Here is an 18,917-nt window from a genome sequence, read left to right on the forward strand (position 1 = left end):
GTTATAGTTAGTTCTGCTAACTATAACTCGCGCGCCCGCAATGCACTGCTGATTATGTCACATATTGCATCAACAAATTATCAAAGGGGAGGGAAAAAGAAGCTGTGGTCCATTCGGCTTCCTATGTTTAATGCAAAAAATCAAAAAGGGAGAGGACCACTTGTCCTGTGTAGCCAGGGTCTTATCACTGTTATTTCCTTCGTAAAAGAACCCTCATAACTATACACAGGTACCAGAGGCGGCATGAACTGGGTTACCGCTTAAGTGTAAAAGTGCAGCATCATCATAGGGTCTTTTTTTAATGTACGCTGCCCTCCACCCGGAGGAAGACCTTCTGGTTCAACAGTAGTGTCCAGACATGAAAAACAAAAAAAGTGAGAGGGTTCGTGTCTAGTGAGTTAAAATCTCTTGGTCATTGTTTCCATAGTGACTTTATTCTTGAAAGCTTGATCAGAGAGTTAAAAGAAAGAAGTGCGGGGTGAGACGGAGTTACTAGTCTGCCGTACTTTTCATGGTATAGGGGTCAACATGTTTCAGCCTTCTGCAAGGGTCTAAAGGCTTTCATCAGGACCATTATTTGTAGGAAGGCGCTCTGTCGCTCCTAAAGTGAGAAAACTTGTCACTTGTTCTGAGTAGAGGGGTCAGATCAATAGTATCTGTACCTAGAAAAGGTAAAAAAGGTTACTTTCACCAAATTTTCTTGATTCGAGGCCATGAATTGCTGCTTCATGCGATCATCTAGGGCAACTACTTGTATGAGGGGAGGTAAGTGAGGATAATATGTAAATACAAAGCAAGTAGGCGAAAGCCAGGGGCAGTTACGTGAGGTAAAGAGATGCTAATCTCGGCGGGATGAAATTATAAATTAAAAAGTCATTGTTGAAAATTGCCTAGTTCATAATGATTCGAGGGGACACGTTGTGGATAAAGAATACAAAGCCCTGTAGATAATATCATTCAAGGTATGTTTGTAATCATGCGATGGACTCAAAATGTCATCATAAACATCATCATTAATAGCGAGTCGTTAGATGTGCCGCTTATTGCGACGTAAGTGAGATGAGCTTAGTCACATCTTCTAAATAATCAGTCGTTGGTGTTTCTAACAACATGCTACAATAATACGTCAATGCGTGTTTACCTCAGACAAAGTTATTAATATTCATACGTGGATGCCCGGAGGCAGGCCGAGAATTCATTGCTGTAGTTAAATGAAAAAAGACAAAAGAGGTAAATTAGAAAGACCTTACTTTAGTTTGGACGTTGTTCCAAAACAGCGGCGGCCATCGGAGCTTACCGATTCTCGCACGTTCGGTGTCTGCATCTGCCTCTTCTCGCGGTACACCCAACCAGAATCGTCCGTGTAGGCTTACCGTTAAAAGGTGCAGAGGTAGTGGAGGTTGAAGAAGGACTCCACGTTGTACGGTAAAGATTGGCAAAGTGTCATGGTTGGCACGGTACAGATGTGTGTTGGAACCAACAGGAAAAAAGGAGTTGTTACTGAATGGGATTGTATACACTAATCTAGTCGAGACATTGCTGTTCGTGATGTAAAATTATACTTTGTTAGTGTGTGATGTTCCCTAGGGAAACTCTCATGATCGGAATAAGGTATGGTGATAGAGAAACTGCGACACTCTCGTGATTCTGAGATCGGATGGTGAAATAAGTATTCGTTATGCGTAATTAGCGTGCCTTGGTGAATAGATTAATCAGGTACTGCATTCTTGTTTGTTTCAAATATTCATGTGATGGAATGTTTAAGTAGCCAAGGTGTACCATGGGATATTATCGTTGAGGCCTTGTTTGTCCGTGGACAAACGGTCAATCCAACGTTGTTCTTTCTCGTACAAAATACGTTCAGCATTGTAGTTGACAGTTCTCAAACTTTCTAGGACTACCCATTTTAGATCACTGGTGGCATGGTTGTTCTCTATGAAGTGTCTACTCATTTTGGTAGTCGCTCTTTTGCAGTTCACGTTGCTTTTATGTTCTGTGATCCTCAATTTTATTTTTCGGCAAGTCATTCCAATATATTTGAGGTCACAGGGGCAGGTGATCATGTAGATTACGTGGGTAGTATTGCAGTTGGTATGTTGTCGGAGTGTCCACGTAAGGTTGGGAAGAAGTTGGATGGTTTTGGTCACTTTTGTTAGGCTGCAGACTGAGCACGTCCCACACGGATAGTGTCCTGTGATAGGTGCAAGATTCCATGCTGCTGTTATGGTTTCTGTACTTGTTTGCAGAGCTGGTCTAGTATGTACTAGAAGATCTTTTATGTTTTTTGTTCTTTTGTTTGCAAACCTTGGTTTAGGCCATTGTAAAGTATCAGAGGTTAGAATTCTCCAATTTTTATTCACAATCTTTTTCACTGTGTTGGACATAGTATTATATGTGGTGACACACATTAGAAGATCCTCTGGTTCTGCCCGTGTGGATGTCTGCAAAAGATTTTCTCTCGGTTGGTACAGGGCTCTTTTCTGGCACTTCCTTATGATTTTTACTGGATAGTCTCTTTTGATTAGTTTTTCACCCAATTCTTTGGCTTGAGTTTTGTAAATTTGAAGATTGCTACAGTTCCTCTTGAGTCTAAGAAACTGGCTGAATGGTAAATTGTCTCTGAGAGGACGCGGGTGAAAGCTATTGTAAGACAGCAAGCTGTTCTTTGCTGTTGGTTTGTGGTACGTCTTAGTTTGGAGGAGGTTATTCTCTGAATAGATAGTTATGTCTAGGAAGTCAAGTTTGTGTCTGTCGAAAGTGCAGGTGAATTTTAAGCACTCATCTCTGGAGTTGATCCATATAAGAAAATCTCCTAAAGACTCAGCAGTATCTTCCCAAATCATTATGACGTCATCTATGTAACGCTTCCAGAATTTTACTTTAGTCAGGTACGGATTGTCGGGATTGTGAATGTATTTTTGCTCAAAGTCACTGACATACAGACCCGCCACACTGGGAGCAAAGGTGCTGCCCATCGATGTACCGTGGCGTTGTCTATAGAGTGTGCCCTCGTATTCAAAAATGTTTTCGGTCAGAGCTAACTTGCAACACTGTAGTATGAAATGTCTCGGTGTTGAGTGAGTCCAAGGTTCCGAGAACAGCACGTTTTCGAGGGTGTCTAGGGTCTTCTGTTGGGGGAGACTGGTGTATAAGCTTTCTACATCCAGTCCCACTAGATACATGGTGTTTTCATTGTATATCTGGTTGTCCAGTTGATTGAGGAGGTCACGTGTGTCCTTCAGGTACGTGGGTGTGCGTTGTACAAGAGGTTTGAGGAAATGATCAGCAAATTGTGAAAGAGGTTCCAATAACCGAGAATTGGGTGAAAAACTAATCAAAAGAGACTATCCAGTAAAAATCATAAGGAAGTGCCAGAAAAGAGCCCTGTACCAACCGAGAGAAAATCTTTTGCAGACATCCACACGGGCAGAACCAGAGGATCTTCTAACGTGTGTCACCACATATAATACTATGTCCAACACAGTGAAAAAGATTGTGAATAAAAATTGGAGAATTCTAACCTCTGATACTTTACAATGGCCTAAACCAAGGTTTGCAAACAAAAGAACAAAAAACATAAAAGATCTTCTAGTACATACTAGACCAGCTCTGCAAACAAGTACAGAAACCATAACAGCAGCATGGAATCTTGCACCTATCACAGGACACTATCCGTGTGGGACGTGCTCAGTCTGCAGCCTAACAAAAGTGACCAAAACCATCCAACTTCTTCCCAACCTTACGTGGACACTCCGACAACATACCAACTGCAATACTACCCACGTAATCTACATGATCACCTGCCCCTGTGACCTCAAATATATTGGAATGACTTGCCGAAAAATAAAATTGAGGATCACAGAACATAAAAGCAACGTGAACTGCAAAAGAGCGACTACCAAAATGAGTAGACACTTCATAGAGAACAACCATGCCACCAGTGATCTAAAATGGGTAGTCCTAGAAAGTTTGAGAACTGTCAACTACAATGCCGAACGTATTTTGTACGAGAAAGAACAACATTGGATTGACCGTTTGTCCACAGACAAACAAGGCCTCAACGATAATATCCCATGGTACACCTTGGCCACTTAAACATTCCATCACATGAATATTTGAAACAAACAAGAATGCAGTACCTGATTAATCTATTCACCAAGGCACGCTAATTACGCATAACGAATACTTATTCCACCATCCGATCTCAGAATCACGAGAGTGTCGCAGTTTCTCTATCACCATACCTTATTCCGATCATGAGAGTTTCCCTAGGGAACATCACACACTAACAAAGTATAATTTTACATCACGAACAGCAATGTCTCGACTAGATTAGTGTATACAATCCCATTCAGTAACAACCCCTTTTTTCCTGTTGGTTCCAACACACATCTGTACCGTGCCAACCATGACACTTTGCCAATCTTTACCGTACAACGTGGAGTCCTTCTTCAACCTCCACTACCTCTGCACCTTTTAACGGTAAGCCTACACGGACGATTCTGGTTGGGTGTACCGCGAGAAGAGGCAGATGCAGACACCGAACGTGCGAGAATCGGTAAGCTCCGATGGCCGCCGCTGTTTTGGAACAACGTCCAAACTAAAGTAAGGTCTTTCTAATTTACCTCTTTTGTCTTTTTTCATTTAACTACAGCAATGAATTCTCGGCCTGCCTCCGGGCATCCACGTATGAATATTAATAACTTTGTCTGAGGTAAACACGCATTGACGTATTATTGTAGCATGTTGTTAGAAACACCAACGACTGATTATTTAGAAGATGTGACTAAGCTCATCTCACTTACGTCGCAATAAGCGGCACATCTAACGACTCGCTATTAATGATGATGTTTATGATGACATTTTGAGTCCATCGCATGATTACAAACATACCTTGAATGATATTATCTACAGGGCTTTGTATTCTTTATCCACAACGTGTCCCCTCGAATCATTATGAACTAGGCAATTTTCAACAATGATTTTTTAATTTATAATTTCATCCCGCCGAGATTAGCATCTCTTTACCTCACGTAACTGCCCCTGGCTTTCGCCTACTTGCTTTGTATTTACATATTATCCTCACTTACCTCCCCTCATACAAGTAGTTGCCCTAGATGATCGCATGAAGCAGCAATTCATGGCCTCGAATCAAGAAAATTTGGTGAAAGTAACCTTTTTTACCTTTTCTAGGTACAGATACTATTGATCTGACCCCTCTACTCAGAACAAGTGACAAGTTTTCTCACTTTAGGAGCGACAGAGCGCCTTCCTACAAATAATGGTCCTGATGAAAGCCTTTAGACCCTTGCAGAAGGCTGAAACATGTTGACCCCTATACCATGAAAAGTACGGCAGACTAGTAACTCCGTCTCACCCCGCACTTCTTTCTTTTAACTCTCTGATCAAACTTTCAAGAATAAAGTCACTATAGAAACAATGACCAAGAGATTTTAACTCACTAGACACGAACCCTCTCACTTTTTTTGTTTTTCATGTCTGGACACTACTGTTGAACCAGAAGGTCTTCCTCCGGGTGGAGGGCAGCGTACATTCAAAAAAGACCCTATGATGATGCTGCACTTTTACACTTAAGCGGTAACCCAGTTCATGCCGCCTCTGGTACCTGTGTATAGTTATGAGGGTTCTTTTACGAAGGAAATAACAGTGATAAGACCCTGGCTACACAGGACAAGTGGTCCTCTCCCTTTTTGATTTTTTACATATTGCATCATTCATGACATGGTCAGTGACATCACTGATGACATCTCAAATGACATCACTGATGACATCACTGATGACATCATCCAGAGAATGTGGTTTGGTTCGTTATTTAAATATGTATTATATATATATATAGCAATTTGCATTGAAGAATGAGTGGATATATAAATATAAATATCTGGATGGAGGATTTAGTAGCAGTGTGATTGACTGTTTACTTGACTAATTTATAGTGTCTCACTAAATATATTGGATAGTGACTAAACTGTGTGAATATCTGTATCACTTTATCAGTTGTTGTGTAAACTGCTGCACTAGTTGGTTACTAGCTATGTGAAAGTCTATATTATTTATTGATTAGTTAACTGAGTATTTGTATGGGAGAGTGAATGTGTGTGTGGTTCGGTGGGGGGTGTGTGACTGCCTAAAGATGTGTGAATAGATGATACAGTAGGTATATGAAGTTAAAACTACATGTTATAGCAGTTGTTTGGGTGAGTGAATATCTTGGGTGTGGCGATGAGCCAATATATGTCTCAATGGTACATGTCCAACAAACTAGGAAAATAAAAGCCAGTGCATGTGTCAGTTGTTGTATATAAATAAGTATACATATGACTCAGTGATTGTATGAGTGACTGTATGGATAACTATATAGTTGTAATAGTGATTTGAAAACACACTAAGTATGAGCTATTATCTATATGAATAGATGAAGTGGTGTTTTTATAAGTGTATAGCTAAGTAAAAGTAAGTATGATCCATTGTTTGCATAAGTGAGTAGGATGACTTCATAAGTGATTAGGATGTGTGCTGGTGTGTAATGTCGATATAGGTGTATAAGTATATTTGATAGTGTTCTATTGATCATTGACAGTATGTATAGGTGAATCAATAGGTAAGTGATTAGATGTGTGTATAGATCTAGGAATCACTGAGTGGGTGTTTAGAAACTTGTATTGGTGTGTCAATGGTTTTAAATCTGGCACTCTGTATTTTACAGCGAGGGATGAAAGGTTATACTTGTGTATGATGAGGTGTATCTGATTGTCACGTGGATGATGCCATCAGTGATGTCATCAGTGATGTCATTTGAGATGTCATCAGTGATGTCACTGACCATGTCATGAATGATGTAATATGTGACATCATCAGCAGTGGATTGCGGGCGCGCGAGATGTAGTTAGTACAACTAACTATATCGGAGGAATTTCAATGGTTTTGTTCGAGTGAAATGTCCAGCTAACTATAACACCCCTAAAACCTATTGTTTTTTCAGTGAATTTCTAAGGTTTTTTAAATGCTAATTCCTAACTATATCAGGCCTGAAACCTATGTTTTTTTCAGTGAATTTCAAAGGTTTTTTAAATGCTAATTCCTAACTATATCAGGCCTAAAACCTATGGTTTTTTCAGTGAATTTCAATGGTTTTGTAAAAGGCAAATTTTAATGTATTAATTGTTATACTGATTTTTTTTATACTGATTTACTACACTTTTTAAACATATTTATTTTTAGATATATTTTTTTTAAATACATTATAATTACATTATACATTACAATACAAAATATACTTTCTCAGAATGAATTACTTTAGTTTAAATACTTTGCAAATAGCCAATAGACTTTTAAGTACAGTAGTTACAGTTGTTGCAATGAGCAACACAATTTCAAACACAATGCAACATTGAGCTCAATGTGAATTTCTAGTCAAATGCAATTAATTACTTTATGGATTACTTTTCTAACCACAGGACTGGATCCTGTATACAGTCCTTGGACATCTCCTGTAAACAGTTGAGTAAAAGCGTTTTGGTTACAGTAGTTATTTTTAAGGAATATTATTGTATTCTAAAAGTTGACACTTAGAACATGTTTCACATAGAATCACCAATGTTATCCTATGGCAGAAAATTCACTTAGCAGGTAAGTAGTGTTATCGTTACTTTTTCTTACTCAATGGTGGATCCTGGATCCAGCACTAGCCAACCTCCTCTAAACAGTTGAATGAATGTGTTTAAGTCATTGAGGCGATTTTTTAGGAATATTTTTAGTTTGTGAAAATAGACAGAAACTTTTCTGCTGAAAACCACATAATGGATTCCTATGGAAGGAAATACAAGTTACTGGTAAGTACGCTTAGACTTACTTTTCAGGGTCAGTGCTGGGCTAAAAGATGCAGCACTGGGTTCTCTCCTGATAACAGGTGAGTAAATCGGAATTCGTAGTTCGGCTGATTTTAGAGGAATATTTGTACAATATTGAAGGAAGGGGGCAGGGCCTGAGGTGACGTGTGCAAACACGCCCTGTGGCGCATTTTAAGTTGGGGAATTAATTCCTCTTCAATCCTGAGGTCCCCTGGGGGCCAACTAGCCCACCAGGTACCTCCAGTATGCGCCAGGGAGCTGCATTGCAGAGAGGTGTTCAGAGGCCACGCCCCTTTTTACAACACTCTGCAATGCAGCTCAGTGGCGCTTACTGAAGAGGAATTAATTCCCCAACTTAAAACGCGCCACAGGGCGTGTTTGCACAGTATCACCTCAGACCCCGCCTCCTACCTTCACCACTGTGCAAACGCGCCCCGTGGCGCGTTTTAAGTTGGGAGATTAAGTCCCCTTGAATACTGAGGTCCCCTGGCGGCCAACTAGCCCACCAGGTACCTCCAGTAAGCGCCACAGAGCAGCGTTGCAGAGAGGTGTAAAAAGGGCCGTGGCCTCATTACACCTCTCTGCAACGCAGCCCCCTGGTGCATACTGGAGGTTCCTGGTGGGCTAGTTGGCCCCCAGGGACCCCCAGTATTGAAGGGGAATTAGATCCCCCTCTGCAAACGCGCCAGGGGGCGCATTTGGAGAGTGCTGCAAGGAGGGGGCATGGCCTCCGGCCCGATCCCTTCTTTTTTTTAAGGTGGGCTGTGTAGCCCTCCTTCTTTTTCTAATTTATTGACCCTGGGGACCCCATCCCCCAGGGCCTGCCCCCAATTTTATTTTTATTAAAAAAAAAAAATCGGGAAGGGGGCCGCGTGGCCCCGCTCCCGAGGCCATAATTTGCCCCGGGGACCCAACCCCCGGGGCATGGCCTATTTTTTTTTAAAAATTGTTTTTTGGAGGTGGGCTGCCTTGCCCCCCTCCTACGGCCCCTTTTGGCCCCGGGGACCCTATTCCCCCGGGGCCGTTTTCTTTCTTTTTTTAGGAGGGGGGCCGCGTGGCCCCCCCTCCCGGGCCACTACTGGACCCGGGAACCCCATCCCCCGGGTCCTGGCCGCCTCGTTGGGGACCATGGGGGGGTCTCCAATCCCCCCACGGTCCCAGCCGGCTCCCCGCCTCCTGCAGGGGGTAGTGGTCCCCGGGGCTTGGGGGTCCATAACGGACCCCTATGTTAAATAATTAGTGACCCGGGGAGGTGGCGGTCCCCGGGGCTTGGGGGGGCCTTTGAGCCCCCCACCCATTTATAATAAAGCCCCGGGGTGGCAGTCCCCGGGGCTGGGGGGCTGAGAGCCCCCCCATAATTCAGATAAGCCCCGGGGCTGGCAGTCCCCGGGGCTGGGGGGCCCCTCTGGGCCCCCCATTATAATATACATATTGCCCCCGGGACTTGGCCCCCTGGGGGCTAAATAAAAACGAAGCGCGGGAGCCGGCGCTTCGGTTTTTTTTGGCAGCGGGATGCGTGGATCCTAAGTGCATCCCGCGATTTTTAAATAAATATATATATTTTTTGGGGGGCCTTGGGGGTCCTTGTGGGACCCCCTGAGCAGGCCTAGGGATCAGGGTGTTTCTACCCTGCCCCCTTGTCGCGTTTTGCGCCTTTTTGGGGGGTTTTCTTGTGCCTCGGTTCTACCGAGGCACAAGATGGCTGCCAACACTTTCTGATTCAGAGTGTTGGCAGCCAATTAGCATTCAGCTCGTGCTCGGGAGGGTGCGGGGAGGGTGCTCGGATCCTCCGAGGCCATAGATATATCTATCTTTTTAACTCTAATTTTCTCAGGAACTACAGAACGGATTTACACCATTTCAGCAAAAGGCACGAGTCTGAACTGAGGACTACCTCTTTGCCAAATGTGGTGTAATTCCGTTCAGCAGTTCGGGCTGTAGCTGCGTCAACAGGTCCTATAGGAAAATGCAAGGGGAAAACGCGTTTTGGGACCCCCCTTTTTTCTCGGGACCCGCTTGACGAATCACCGTGAAACTTTTGCAAAGATTCGTCAATCAGCGCCAATGTTATTCCAAATACAATGTTGCAGATTTCCTATGGAAAATTGGTCCTAACTATATCTGCCTACTGGCGACTGCCAGTAGGTAATATATATATATATATATATATATATATATATATATATATATATATATATATATATATATATATATATATATATATATATATTATCTACTGGCGGTCGCCAGTAGATAGTTATAGTTAGGACCGTGTTTCCATAGGAAATCCGCAACATTCTATTTTGAATAACTTTGGCGCCGATTGACGAATCCTCGCGAAATTTTCAAAATAGGTGGGGCGCTCCGCACCTTCCCTGAAAGTCTCGGGGGGATTCGTCAAGCGGGGGCTGAGAAAAAGGGGGGGTCCCAAAACGCGTTTTCCCCATGAATTTTTCCATAGGACCTTTAGTCCAAGCTGCAGCCCGAACGGCTGAACAGAATTACTTGAAATTTGGCAGAGAGGTAGTCCTCAGGTCAGGGATTTGCCTTTTGCAGGTCTGGTGTAAATCTGTTCAGTATTTCCTGAGAAAATAGCATTTAAATCAATATATATATCTATAGGCGCGCTCCGAGCGCGTACCGTAAGCTTACCGTACGCGCACGCTGCCGTGCGCGAGCGCAATTCTGATTGGTTGTTAGATCTTAGTAAACATTCGAATCGGTCGAAACCAGGAAGTGTCGGCCGCCATTTTGTCTCTCGCAGTCTGAGGGGGTGAAAAACAAAGGTGGATAACGTGAAAAGGGGGCAGGCTGGACAGTTCCTGACCCCCTAGCCTTGGTCAGGGGGTCCCAGAAGGACCCCCAAGGGCAAAAATGTATTTTAATTTTTTTACGAAAAATCGCGGAGTGCGCGTAGCGTACGCGCACGGTAGAAACGGAAAAATTCCGTGAACTACGTAATGTGGGCGCGCGACGCGCGAAGCGCACCGCGCGCCCACAGCGCGCGCACGGTACGCGCACGGTGAAAAAACTTTAAAATAAATAAATACATAAATTAGCATTTAAAAAACCGTACAAATTCACTGAAAAAACCATAGGTTTCACACACGTTATAGTTAGGAATTAGCATTTAAAAAACCTTGCAAATTCACTTAAAAAACCATAGGTTTCACACATGTTATAGTTAGCTGGGCATTTCACTCGTGAAAAACCAATGAAATTCCCCCGTTATAGTTAGGTCAGATAACTATAACTCGCGCGCCCGCAATCCAGTGCTCATGACGTCACATATTACATCACTCATGACATGGTCAGTGGCATTACTCATGACATCACCGATGACATCATCCTTGTGATAGAGTGGCGGTCGCGCGAGTTATAGAGGGCTGGAGGATACCAGCCCCCGTGGCCCCCAGTGGTTGGGGTGGTGCAATCTCGGAGGCAAGGACACCGCCTAAACATCACGCTCCGGCTTGATTTCCTTTCACGAGTTGCACTCCAACGCCAACATCGAGCCTCAAGCCGACGCTCACATCATAGGTATGGAAACGTCCATCTGCCGATTCCTTTCACAGCCCAAACATCACTTTCGCCTCACGCGTTTCGAATTCAGCATTCTTTCTCAAAGGCCAGTGATGAGAGGAAACTACGTAAGTCCAAACACTGCCGCTCTGCATTTATATATATCCACTAAAAGAGTTTTTCCACTCGGAAAGAGCCTTAACAGGTAGATAACTTTTCTTTAATGTAGGTGCAACTGGCAAGCCAAACAACAGGAAACCATCAAAAAAAGCCTGACGCGTTACGGGGTACTTGCCCTTGGTCACTGGCTACGGCGTGCATTTCAACCGTCAGTTTTTGCAGTCACTTATTCAATTAATAACAGTGCCCCGCCCCCTCTGAGGGCTCCCAGTTACTGGGGTAATATAACTGGCTTTTATGTAGCTTTGAAAATCCTGAATTAGATTTTGCGTCAGGGCTGTGGCCAGAAAAGTGACGCAACCATAGTGGTCTGACGGCTAGATTGACGACTTTGGAGCTGGAAACCAAGGTTCGAGCCTCGGGGTCCAGTCCCCATCCTGTGATTCTGGGCAAATCACTTAATCTCCCCGTGCCTGAATGTGTCCTTGTGTAACGTAACCGGTGCTCATCTAAAGCCCTCCAATACCTTCGGGTCGAATTCACGCTATGTAAATCTGCCTTAAAAAAAAAACACGATGCAAAACCTTAGTAGGCCAAACTTCTGCGTGTGTTTATTGCTTTCAGAGGTCAGGGTGGGAGGGTCCACACATCTACGTCCTACCCCTGGAGATGAGAGCTTCTGTGGCAGGGTTGTCGGACTCCTAACAATCTAGAGTTATATATTCCTAATTCAACAAATCAATAAGAGAGGGGACTAGGAGCTTGAGGATTGAAAGAGGTCCTGAACCAGTGCTCCTAAAAGTCATATACTATCCCAATGGATGGTTACAGTTCCTACAAAAAGAAAGAAAGTGATAGCCAAAGGATAAGCTATAGAAAGCAGGGGATGTCTCCAAATGCAAGGTGAGTGTGCAGAGTGAGGAGAGGGTACTCCTTGGTGTGGTACTTGGTGCCCTCACACACCCTTAAAAAAAGTCAGGTCAACATGTTTCGCGCTATCTGATGGTCCCTATTGGATCCAGGAGCGCTTCGTCAGGACCAAAAGAAGAAGAATATAAGAAACAAGGGTTCGGGAAAAGACAACCCGTAATCCCTTTCGTTACCTAGGTCTGGTATGCTTGACAGATCGTGTCCAGAATCTGTTTTTATACGAAAATCCTGTATCACAGCCCTCTCCAACTTGGTGATTGGCTCCGTCAGCTAGAGCCGCGTTGTAAGGTAGACGTGTGGCCTTATGTTGCGGGGTGACCTACCCGAGCGTTGACCTGACTTTTTTTAGAGCACTTTTTGTTAATACACTACACGGGTTGAGAGAAGTGGGACTTTATTTGGTTCAGTTTCCCCTCTCATATTAGCACTACCGTGCATCTCCATCCCCGTCCATGTTTTAATTTGAACCAGGGACCTCCCAATTAAACTTCGTTTGGACCCTGTTTCAATTTTATTTACCTGCACTCACTAGCACACTATTACCCACACACCCACACTCACAAATGCGGCAACTCCTAAAAGAACTCCGCCAGAGAGCCCCTAACCAAGGGCCCGTGAGGGACTGCAGCGCCACCCCCACGAGGAGCAACTGTGCCCAATGATGATGCCAAACATCCGTAAGGGTGTGTGAGGGCACCAAGTACCACACCAAGGAGTACCCTCTCCTCACTCTGCACACTCACCTTGCATTTGGAGACATCCCCTGCTTTCTATAGCTTATCCTTTGGCTATCACTTTCTTTCTTTTTGTAGGAACTGTAACCATCCATTGGGATATTATATATTCCTAACCCAGAGAACAGAGACAGACACCTGTCTGCTTTCCTTTTCTCCAAAGGGGGTGCTTTTAAGCATGATCCCGGCTGCGCCCTTTGATTTGAAGGGGTTCAGGGCAGCTTGTCTGACTTTATCTCTGCGTATCTCTGTGTTTAGTTGTAATATTAACCACTTAGACACTGCACGCTGATTTTTTTCTGTAAATTATTTACGGTACATTTCTAGCCAACTCTTAATAGTAATTTTATCACCATTGGAAGGTGAGCCTGGCTCGCTGGAATGATAATCCGGTCATTAGAATCTGTCATCGAAAGCTACACTCAGCTCTCTGCAGCAAGACCAGAAACCATTAAACTGCGTTTCCGGTTATTCATGGGAATAATGAGCTCCTGAAATGGGTTCCTCACGCAGACGAAGCCTCCTATGCTTCTTAAAAGCGGTGTGTGGAGCACCCTTCACTAGCGCACGCTGCAGTGTTGCCGAGATGCTAGCACGAGCCATTGTGGTCCAGCCCCGCATCCCCCTGAGACGGAGGATGCTGCAGCAGTAACAGGAGGCGATGATCCCGGCCAGTGAGCGCCTGACAGCGTAGCTCTCCGCTCTGCATCTTCGCGTGGTACCCAGGATTCTCTCTGTGTTCTCTGACGTGGTCACCAGCATCCCGGACACGGAGGCTCTGTCAGTGCCCCTCTCCTTCCCCATACCCCCGTGGTGCCCAGGGAGGGTTCCCTCGGTGTTCTCCGACGTGGTGGCCAGCATTCTGCACACGGAGGCTCTGTCGGGGGACCCTCTCTCCTCCGATACCACCGTGGTACCCAGGATCCCCTCAGTGTTCTCTGACGTGGTCGCCAGTATCCCCACGGAGGCCCTGTCAGTGCCCTTCTCCCCTCCGCTTCCCCTTAGGTACCCGGGATCCCAGCTGGCGCTGTCCTGACAGCATCCCTCGCCCCCTGGTACTACTAGTAGCCGCCAGTGTTCGACCAGTGCAGCCGATTCCCCCGCTCTCCTCCTCTGTGATAGCCTGACCAGTGATACTCTGACTGCAGCCCTTTGCACCAGCACCACCCAAACCTCGCCCCCCCCTCTTCCCCCCGCCCAGCCCCCCAAAGACACCATTCCCCAACCGGTATCTGTCAACCCGGTCACTGTGCGCTCCATCCTCCCGCGGTACACTGCCCAGCGGTATCCAGGCAGCGGCGCTCGCCCCCATCCCCCTCCCAACCGCTCCAGCTCATACAGCGGCACCATGTGGGATCTGAACATCTGCACCTGAGACGGAGGGTAACCATGAACCGCAAAAAGGTGTGCGCGTCCTCGGATACCAGCGCCCTGCTGGACCTCTCGTCCGCGCCGCGCCCCCTCCTCGGGGAGTCCCCCGGCACCATGCCCAACGGGGACCCGTACGCCGAGCACCTTGTGAGTGTGACGTTCACCCTATCATCAACTCTGTGGGTTATTTGTATTTCTTCAATGTGTCAGAACTTCTTAGATTGCTAAATGGCTTTTTTTTTTGTAATGGAGATGGGTAACGGTATATAGCTGCTTTCACGTGAGCTGAATTGTACAGACTTGTTGAGTGATGTTAATATAGAAGCAACATGCTTAGAGGTGGTCATCAGAGGCGTGACGCTAAGGTGGACTGGCTGAGCTGCTCGTGAGATCCTGTTCTGGAATAGCAGAGGGTGCTGAAGGCCAGGAAGGAGGTGCGTGGATAGATATATGTACGTCACCACTACTGGGTCAGCAGGAGGTGCTTCAGATCAGCATTTCTGTGCATTTGTAGTGTTATGTATGAGTCTAATACTTACATATTAGAGGAGGCTGAGATGCATGTAAAGATTAGTCCAGAGAAAATGTAGGATTTATTGAGAAGGTCCATATACACCTCAGCCTACACACCCAGCTATGCATGTAAGACTCAACAGCTGTAATTTGAATACTAACATTCTAGATAAGGATTGTTACCATGACATGTGGAATGCAGTGTTCCACTTACATCAGGAAATGAACTAAAGTACAGCATACTACAAAGTACAGCATACACAAAGTACAGCATACTACACACCTTCCCCTTAATAACACGAGAACCCAAAAATGAAAAACAGGAGGAAAGAAAGTTAAACCAATTGCAAGGAGATGGGGATTAAAATGTACAACAATCAGTAAGAGTATTTATAACAAATAGTTTTGCAGATACTTAGGTTTGGAACGTAGTCTAGTGCTAGGTTGTCTTAATTGATTGGGTGTAGTATTGCTTTCTTTGTACGAGGAATCCTCGCTGTCATTTCTGAGACGTTCATCAGAGAAGAAAGAATTAGAGTATTTGGCTACTCTATTCGTGTTCCACACTCTGTGGTCCTCAGTTTTGATGGCATTTTTGAAGACTTTGATGACCCTCATGGGTAACAAAAACTTTGAACCATTCACAAGGGTCCCTTTGCGAGGATTCTTTATTTTTACTAAATCACCTACTTCTATGAACATTTCTTTTATTACTTTCCTGACATCATAATATTTCTTGAGGTCAAGCATTCTTTTCATTTCTTTTTTAAACTTTCCTTGATCATTTTCAATTTCCTTCAATCCTTGGGATTTGTTGAGAATCCAAGCAGGGCATAGAATGGTCTGAGGCTTTCTTTTGTAAAAGAGTTCAAAAGGGGTTTTGCCTGTCATGGAATGTGGTGAACGCCTGTAACTTTTGACTTTGTTCAGAAGTTCTGTTTGCCAACACTTTTGGTAAGACAAGGCACGTTGGATGGTCTCTTTGAGCACTTTGTTGAACCTTTCAACAATGCCAATAGTCTCTGGGTGATAAAGTGCTGACTTTTTGTGAATGATGCCTCTATTGGATAAGTACTCGTTCATTTCTTTGGAAGTAAATTGAACTCCGTTGTCGGAGAGCAACATTTTTGGAAAACTTTTCTTTCAAAAATGTTTTCTAAAAACTTTATTACGTCTCTAGATTCCAAAGAGTTAGTAATTTTCACTTCTGGCCATCTGGAATAGAGATCTAAAAGTACAATAACATACTTGTCAGTGTTACTGTGCTTAATGGGACCTAGAATGTCTATCGCGACTTCTTCCCAAGCCATTCTAGGTCATTTTCTTAAGACCATGGGTTGGACCCTGGTTTTGAGGACCTTGTCGCATTTAGTGCAATCAATGCATTCCCTCAGAGACCTTTCACTGCAAATATCCATACCGGGCCACCAGTAAGTTTGTCTTATTATTTATTTAGTTTTAGATATCCCTGGGTAACCGTCATGTGCAAAACTGATTAATCAATCCCTTAAGATGATTGGAGGGAACAACCTGGTTCTTCTGAGCAAGATATCATTTTGGAATGATAGTTCATTGTTAACTCGATAAAACCCTGCCAGGGCATCATTGGTCCTGTCATCCTTGATCCAGCCATTTAAGATGCAAGTGATGACAGACTGTAAGACAGCGTCTTTAGAGAGTCAATCGATCCAGATCTCTTCTTTTATTATACTGTCATCGACATAACAGACCGCATATTCATCAAATTCATTAAAAGTTTCTTCAGTGGACTCATTCTTATCACTTTCTATGGCAGTCAAGCGAGAGCAGCAGTCAGCTATGTTATTTTTTGCACCAGGGACATATTCCACACAAAAGTTGAATTCTTGGAGGGAAATTACCCATTTGCGTATTCTGGAAGATACATTGTCTATCCCTTTTTTCTCGAATATTTCTTTAAGAGGTTTGTGGTCGGTTCTTATAACAAATTTGTTACCCCACAGAAATTTCCGGAATTTCCTCACTGCCCAAAACACTCCCATTGCTTCTTTTTCAATAACAGAATAGTGACACTCTGCTCCTCTTAGACATCTGGATAAAAACAATATCATAACTTCCTCTCCATTGAATACTTGTAACATGACAGTCCCCAAACCTGTGCCACTAGCATCTGTCATGATAGTTACTTCTCGGTTGGGATCAAAGCTGTTAAGTGAGGAGGCTTCAGATAATTGTCTCTTTATGAGTTGGAACTCTCTCTCGCATTCGGAGTTCCACTCGAAATTGACTCTCTTCTTTATCAAAAGTCTCATGTTAAAGGTCTTGTCAGCAAAGGTCTTAATAAATTTAGTGTAGTATTCAGACATGCCCAAAAATTTGACGACTTCGTCTTTGTTCTTGGGACTGGATAACTTATTGAAGGTGTCTACAAGTTCCTTTTTTGGCTTGATACCAGATCCGGTGATTGTATGGCCTAAGTAGTCAATGCTGGGAATGTTAAACTTGCATTTCTTTACCTTAAGGGTCAAACCATTGTGTTTGAGTTTATCCAATAACATTCTAACTCTGTTATCATGTTCTTGTTGTGTGTTTCCAAAAATAAGAATGTCGTCTTGGTATATCTTTGTTTCGTCACAATCTTTAAGCACATGCTCCATTATTCTCTGAAACACAGCAGCAGCTGAATGAGCCCAAAAGGCATCCTCAAGAACTTGTATGTCCCAAACGGTGTTATAAATGCCGTTAGGTCTTGAGATGTGGGGTGTGGCTTGACCTGGTGATAGGCTGAAGCTAAATCTACAGAGGAGAAAAACATGGCTCCACCCAACAATGACAACATTTCTGCAATATTCGGTAAGGGGTAGTGATCAACAACAATGCATTTATTGAGCTCCCTTAAGTCAATACAGACCCTAGATTCTCCATTGGCTTTAAGTGCCATGACCACTGGAGCCAACCATTCGGTGGCTTCTACCTCAGTGATGATTCCACCCTTTAACAACTTGTCTAATTCAACTTTCATCTTATCCTTGACTTTGATGGGAACATTTCTAAGTTTACTAATTACAGGTACAGAATTTTCTTTAAGGACAATCTTGTGTGAATAGCCTACTAAACATCCTAATTGGTCATTGAATACTTCAGGAAATTCATCTTCAAAGGAGGTGACAACTGTTTGTAGACTACATTGTTCAATACTGGGATTTTCGTCATGGTTCAATCATGAGTGTACAGGATTATCAAGTTTCAATCTTATGGAAGGTGTTTCGTTAGGATCGAGAATAACTTTAAGGTCTTTCTGGAGAACCCAACTCACCATAGAATCACCTCTTTCGGAGACGTAAATCTTTCCTGATGTCACATTTGTTTTGTAAGAGATTTTACCAATGAAGAAACCAGAAAGATTGATAGGTTCGCCACCATAACCCTTGGCCTTGATGTCTGGTTTTCGTAAGCTTATCTTACTACACAAATGTTCGTCATAAACTGTCTTGGGAATGAGTGTGATTTTGGCCCCTGAGTCAAATAGCATTTGAACAGGAATGTCTTCAATGAGCACTTTGTCAAAGGGACCACTTTTCTCACCATCGCTGATCCTCATAATGATTTCTTCAACTTCACACTCATCCTCACAACTTATTTCTTGAACCCTCTTCTTGATAGACCCACTGCGACAACATTTCGATACATGGCCTCTCTTTTTGCATTTTTTGCATGTAGCTTTCCAGCCAATGCAATCTTTATAATTTGCTGAATGCCCATATTCCCCACACCTATAGCAGTTACCTTGGAACTTTCTGACAAAAGAATCATTCTTATGATCAACACTGCTTTTGTTACCATTCTTGTAATTGACAGGACCCTTGTATGGTGGAGG

The 18,917-nt window shown here is 43.7% G+C and overlaps 1 protein-coding gene across 1 annotated transcript in view; it reads left to right on the forward strand.

Moving 5' to 3' along the window:
- The first annotated feature begins 13,865 nt into the window (after positions 1–13,865).
- The window catches only part of ANO7 (anoctamin 7), a 227,047-nt gene continuing 221,995 nt past the window's right edge, over positions 13,866–18,917 (forward strand). Inside the window, exon 1 of the mRNA XM_085608600.1 lies at positions 13,866–14,695. Within this exon, the coding sequence (XP_085464726.1) occupies positions 14,567–14,695 (129 nt within the window). The 5' untranslated portion in view covers positions 13,866–14,566. The remainder of the gene's footprint in view (positions 14,696–18,917) is intronic.

Source organism: Triturus cristatus, chromosome 1_2 (assembly GCF_964204655.1).
Source record: "Triturus cristatus chromosome 1_2, aTriCri1.1, whole genome shotgun sequence".
NCBI lineage: Eukaryota > Metazoa > Chordata > Amphibia > Caudata > Salamandridae > Triturus > Triturus cristatus.